This window comes from Alligator sinensis, unplaced genomic scaffold, assembly GCF_000455745.1.
Source record: "Alligator sinensis unplaced genomic scaffold, ASM45574v1 scaffold713_1, whole genome shotgun sequence".
NCBI lineage: Eukaryota > Metazoa > Chordata > Crocodylia > Alligatoridae > Alligator > Alligator sinensis.
In genome coordinates this window covers 439,043-445,667 of record NW_005842814.1, presented here as the reverse complement: position 1 = coordinate 445,667, position 6,625 = coordinate 439,043, and the positions used below count along the sequence as shown (strand labels likewise).

The 6,625-nt window shown below is 34.7% G+C and overlaps 1 protein-coding gene across 1 annotated transcript in view; it reads right to left on the bottom strand.

The window, feature by feature from the left end:
• Positions 1–1,689: 1,689 nt before the first annotated feature.
• SRGAP1 (SLIT-ROBO Rho GTPase activating protein 1) overlaps positions 1,690–6,625 on the bottom strand; it is a 112,909-nt gene continuing 107,973 nt past the window's right edge. Inside the window, exon 20 of the mRNA XM_025191417.1 lies at positions 1,690–2,632. Within this exon, the coding sequence (XP_025047202.1) occupies positions 2,255–2,632 (378 nt within the window). The 3' untranslated portion in view covers positions 1,690–2,254. The remainder of the gene's footprint in view (positions 2,633–6,625) is intronic.

The following is a 6,625-nucleotide window of genomic DNA, read 5'->3' as shown; positions in this document are numbered from 1 at the left end:
ATTAGCAAACCCCAGCAGCAATAAATAATTCTCAAATGACAACAAGACATGGTCTCTGTCATCTTACCTAGATTCCAATACGCTAACCAAATCTTTGTAATGAGTCATTAACACTCCTCTCTCCCCAGTTAGCTTTCTGTATAGTGAGTAGTATAACTTAAAATGTTCCATGGAAAGAATGGTAAGATGAAACGAACGCTATGTAGAAAAACAACCTGCATGTGAAACCAGTTTTATTTTTATAGCAGAATATCAGCTGGATTTTTTGTTTCAGCCATGATATTTTAGGTAATAGCAACCAGTAAGATATTCCTTATTATAAATCAGTCTTCATGGTTGCCTAACCTGCTGCAAATTACCCAACAGACTGGGCAGGTGGCATTGAAAAAAATATTCACAGAAATAATGTTATGGCTTAGTGTACAATGTGCAAACAGCTGTACAATTAGTTTACATGTAACAAAACAATGGAGCACTAAGCAAAGTCGATGAAGGCTTCACTCATATATGGACATGAGGGAGAAAAAGTGGTTCTGGTAAACTTTATTCAGATTGATCCTAGGCAGTAGAACATAAAATATCTATCCTTTGACCAAGCCCCTGCATAATTAGGAGTCAGTCTAGCTCCCAAGAGGAACTCACTCTAGTAAGTGTAATTGAGGAAACTGCATATTGTTTTTACTGTGTAGGCTAACTAATGAAGCTACAGCAGCTGGAAACTGTAATTATTTCAACTTAAGTTATTTAAATACCAAGTAATAAGTTCCGAGGAACATTTTCGTGAATGATAGTTTAGCTGATTCTTTTACTCTCTTGTTTTAGTCCTGCACAGAGATCCACAGATTTGCATGCATCCAGATCCTTGGATCACTGAACTGTAAACTTTAAGTGAATTTAGTGTTTGTGAAAGGTGTCTGATAGCCCCAAGAACTGAAGTTCTAGCTTCACTGCAAAGGGACACCAGGTGACTGCATAAGAAATTTCTCCACGCTATCCTGGCAATATACTTTAACCCTGACCAGAAGTTATACTATATTAGTGAGAGTAAAGCAGTCTGCATACCAATTCAGCAGACTGTTAGCAAGGATACTTAAATACATTGTGCCAATTGTGAAGATGTGTGTGGCATTTGGTTTTATTTTTGTCTTTTAAATAATTCTGTGGACTGAAATTTCCTGTCCATTACACAAGTACTTTAATAAGATGGTCTCAAGCATCTCAAGCCAGTCCAGAGAGGTGATACTCTCCCTCTATGCAACATTGGTCCGGCCTCAATTGGAGTACTGCATTCAGTTCTGGGCACTGCACTTTAAGAAGGATGTGGCCTGCCTTGAGAGGGTTCAGAGGAGGGCCACCCACTTGGTTGGAGGGCAACAGGGCAGGCCCTATGAGGAGAGGCTGAGGGACCTGAACCTGTTCAGCCTCAGCAAACGGAGGTTGAGGGGGGATTTGGTGGCTGCCTACAAACTCGTTAGGGGAGATGAGCAGCAAATAGGGAGGGTCCTATTCCCCCCAGCAGCACCTGGGGTGACGAGGAACAATGGCCAGAAGCTGCTGGAGAATAGGTTCAGGTTAGAGATTAGGAGGCACTATTTCACTGTTAGGGTAGCTAGGATCTGGAACCAACTTCCTAGGGAAGTGGTCCTCACTCCTACCTTGGGTAAATTAAAAAGGAGGTTGGAGGAACCCCTGTCTGGGGTCATGTGATCTCAGCGTGTGCCCCTGCCAGTGGTGGGGGGTCAGACTAGATGATCTATTTAGGTCCCTTCTGACCCCTAACTACTATGAAACTATGAATAAGTCTCACATACTAACTTCCATTTTTCACAAGCCAGTCTGAGATGGGAACCAGTGATCTAGTGATGGCTCCACATCCCCTTATGAATCCTTTCACATTACCTTTGCACAGGATCATTTAAGTAAACTACAGTAAGACTGTGAAATATGGTACAATGTGGGAAGCTACTTGTGATTTGTGTTGCTTTTATTACAAATGGTGCAGCATCAAGTTTTCAAGTAAGTCTGTGTTTTGTTTTTATAATGACACACAATTGTCCAGTTTTTAAAAAATTGAAACAATAGAAATTACCAATGCCCATGGTAATGTAGCTAGTTACATTCAAAAACACTGAAAAACAAGACCTCTCCAGTTATAAACATGAACTAATTATGTTATGGAACCCCTGACTTTTATCACTAATCCATTCCTTTCAGTAACATGGCCCCCTCTTACTTATGAGGGCTGCCTAGCTTTTTACATTGTGCAAGACTTGTCCGTTGGACCTTGGGAAGGAGGGGAAGGTCCTATGCTTGGATTTGTTTTTGGAAGAACAATGGGTTTTGGCCTTAGGGCAGGGGGTTTTAACTGCACTCCCATTCTAGGAGCTACCATGGGCTTGAAAGTACTCATTGTATCACTGGAAGAACTAGTGCTACGTCGAATCTGAGGCTCAGTGCTTCTTAATACAACACTATGGAGAGGACTTAGGGATTCTGTCGAGGTGGCAGGGGTGGGAGAATTTTTCATTTGTTCCAATGTATCCAGCACCACATCAGGGGCGTGCTTTGCCGAGCTCTGGCGTTCCAACTCACGAAGTTCGTTCAGAGCTGTATTCATTGTCTCTTCAATATCCTGGTTACAGCAGAGAGAGAGAATGAAAGCAGCAAGTTATTAAAATGAATATTGATGACAAAGGAGGCAGGGAGGTCTGAAAAAAATGCTTGACTTAAGTTGTAAGCCATCTACTTTCATTACTGGATGATACTGAAGTCTGTTTACACTACAGTACTAAAAAATGACCTTAAATGATAAAGTGTTTGGCTGAACAAAGTGAGAGGATGTCTATAATCTGTTCCATGATGCTTCAGGGTCAAAATTCAGTCAAGCTAGTGAAAACATTTTCTTGTTGTTTAAATGACTGTGTCCACAAAACCAGCAATCATTTCAAACACAAAGAAAGAACTGTAATGTAGTCAGGCCCTCGGGTACCACTGCATCTGCTCTGAGGAGACTACAACACCCATTTTGCTGACTTGAAATTTGACTTTATACAACAAAGACACTCCAACAGAGAAACAGACTGAATCTTTTAAATAGCTACTCAAATACCCTGCAGTACATAACCTGCTACTGTACAAAAAGCAACTGTACTGTGACTGCACACCTTTGGTGGTCACCTACTATTGTACACTTGAATGGTTAAGAAGAACGATCAAACAATTGCATCCTATACTCAAGAACAATCAGACCTTGAAAGAAATATTCCCTGTCCCCTTGCTCCTGGCTTTCAGACAACCCTTTAACCTTGCTCAACTCATCATCAGAAGCAAACTCTCTGCTGTGTCAAGTGGGTCATAGACTTGCCTTAACAACAAATACAAAACCTGTCAAAACAGCTCCACTGCTACAACAATCAAAGCCCTCCCCCAGAATAGCCCCCATCAGAATTCATGAATCCTACAGTTGTGTATCCCAAAACGTGTCACATCTCATCCAGTGCACCATACGCTCTCATTAAAATTAGGGTGAGTGAAACTAGATTAAAACTATGCATGAGAATAACTGATCACAAGAAAAAGAAAGGACAGACACACATTTTGGTGGACACTTTTCACAGACCAACCACACACTTTCTGACCTCACTATCCTCATCCTCAAGGGAAATTCACAGAACACCTTCAAAGGTTGAGCTTGGGAACACAAATTTAATTAGGTGGCTGCATACTAATAACCAAGGTCTAAAAACCAATACTGATTTAATGACATACTATAATCTACCTGACTTGTCATAATCATTCTTCACTGTATAGGTGAAAATGAAGTTTTTTCCTTTTGAAAGGTCTTGATGTTTTTCTACACAAGCTACCCTTTCTTCTGTGATCTGTTTGTCTGCTACCCCTAGGAATTTACTTCTTCAGTTTCACAACCCTGCAGACTGTACATTTTTATATAAATGTATATATTTTGTAAAAGACTATGCCTGCTTTTTCCATTAGACTTAGAGAAAAATGCATTGCATTCAAAAGCTTATCTAAGTCTGTCCCATATATGTAGTAGGTCCAATGAAAGAGATCTACAAAAAACCTTGCCCCTCACACATTTCCTAGACGATCACAGCTTACAATATCACTCCCACACTATAAGAATACAAATATTTGTTGGTATGCTGGCAACATGCACTTTTTAAAAAGTCTGAATCTATCCGTTCACATATCAACAACTGTTAAAATTCTAGACCATCTGCCGCTAACTATTTAATTGGCTATATCTTTTATCTCATTCTAAACTATACAGGATCAATATTCTAAAATAAGGGTTTTTAAACAAAGGTAAAACTGAAGTTGGAAAGCTCTATTCAAAGCTGCCTAACAGATTTAGATGAACACTGAATATAGTACCTTCCAATTTGTAAATTCAAAGGAAGAAAGGCATGTGTATTGGAATTAAAATTAGAGACATTTTGAATGATGATGGCCTTCATTTTCTAAAAATGCTGCATATGCTTTAAAAATATCTGTAGCAACAAGCTCTCCTTTTTTTGCTCATTCACTGTGTTTTTACATATAAATGATGTGTCCATAGTGTCCTTATCTTTGTAGCTTTATGTTTCAGGTGGAAAAAGCATGATACTAGATACAATTTAACAGTAATTTTGCAAAATGCTGTTTAACAAGATCCCTTTTTAAAGAAAAATTCCTGTTACTTATTTTGCATATTTGAATTTAAAGAACACTGCTAAATAAACACGCCAAGAATAGGTCAGTGGTGTGGAGGTACAAGTGGGTTATATATGAAAAATAGCCGGTGTTTCCTGCTGGTTCACAACCATATGTGTGTGTATATTCAAAGTACAGAGTCTGCCATTACAAAATATCAGTGGTCTAGGTGTAAATAAGCTGAGCTATATTTGGACAGGGTTGTGTATGACTTTTGAAGAACAGTAAATATTTCTTACCCTAGTACTTAAAGTGCTAGGAATAATCAGTTGTAATTGCTCTTTGATTTTAGGTAGCCAAAGAAAAGCTAAAAAAAAAAAAAAAAAAAAAAAAAAAAAAAAAAAAAAAAAAAAAAAAAAAAAAAAAAAAAAAAAAAAAAAAAAAAAAAAAAAAAAAAAAAAAAAAAAAAAAAAAAAAAAAAAAAAAAAAAAAAAAAAAAAAAAAAAAAAAAAAAAAAAAAAAAAAAAAAAAAAAAAAAAAAAAAAAAAAAAAAAAAAAAAAAAAAAAAAAAAAAAAAAAAAAAAAAAAAAAAAAAAAAAAAAAAAAAAAAAAAAAAAAAAAAAAAAAAAAAAAAAAAAAAAAAAAAAAAAAAAAAAAAAAAAAAAAAAAAAAAAAAAAAAAAAAAAAAAAAAAAAAAAAAAAAAAAAAAAAAAAAAAAAAAAAAAAAAAAAAAAAAAAAAAAAAAAAAAAAAAAAAAAAAAAAAAAAAAAAAAAAAAAAAAAAAAAAAAAAAAAAAAAAAAAAAAAAAAAAAAAAAAAAAAAAAAAAAAAAAAAAAAAAAAAAAAAAAAAAAAAAAAAAAAAAAAAAAAAAAAAAAAAAAAAAAAAAAAAAAAAAAAAAAAAAAAAAAAAAAAAAAAAAAAAAAAAAAAAAAAAAAAAAAAAAAAAAAAAAAAAAAAAAAAAAAAAAAAAAAAAAAAAAAAAAAAAAAAAAAAAAAAAAAAAAAAAAAAAAAAAAAAAAAAAAAAAAAAAAAAAAAAAAAAAAAAAAAAAAAAAAAAAAAAAAAAAAAAAAAAAAAAAAAAAAAAAAAAAAAAAAAAAAAAAAAAAAAAAAAAAAAAAAAAAAAAAAAAAAAAAAAAAAAAAAAAAAAAAAAAAAAAAAAAAAAAAAAAAAAAAAAAAAAAAAAAAAAAAAAAAAAAAAAAAAGATCAAGACTTTCTCTTCCCCACCATTTTTATGAGCAGTTAATTTGGTGGCAATAATTACACAACCTCTTAAAACCTCAGAACAGAATGTTAAAATGCTTTTGAAATTTGGTGGTAACTTCAGATTGTGCACTCTTCACATAACAATATTGTCACAACCCAGTTAATCAGTGCCCATGCCACTAGCAAGAGATACCATTCAAGTAGTCAACTAAGGGTTAAAAAGAAATCCTTGCTAGAAACTCCTGAAACAAAATCCTGGCGGAGAGCTGTATATAATTTATGCCCACGTCACAAACAAGAAAGGAAACTTAAGACTGGTCAGGGTGAAAGGGGATAGCCCTGCCATAAATCCCTGCAACTGGTCAAGAAACAAGCGTAAGCCCCTCATCATAACCTCATACGTAACAGGCAGAAAACCTGACCCACTACCTTGTAACCTGATAGCAACCTGAGAGCACAAAGAACTGCTGCTTGCCAGAAAATTAAAGATTCCACATAACGGTTCATCATTGGGTATCTCCGTCAGACACCTCTGTCTATAAATAGTTTAGCAGTTTCCGCCCAAGTCGGAGAACCCCGGAAAAATCTCTGAGGAGAGACCTGAGTCCATCACCAGAGTAGATTGATGGTGTGATCAGCTGTCAATCTCTCCCCGTCATCGTTTATTTTGACATAATAAAGCCCTGCACGCTCGATAGTCCGTTCTTGGCGCACTTCGTTCGTCATCGCTTGATATCGTAAACCGACCTTATTCGCTCAACTGT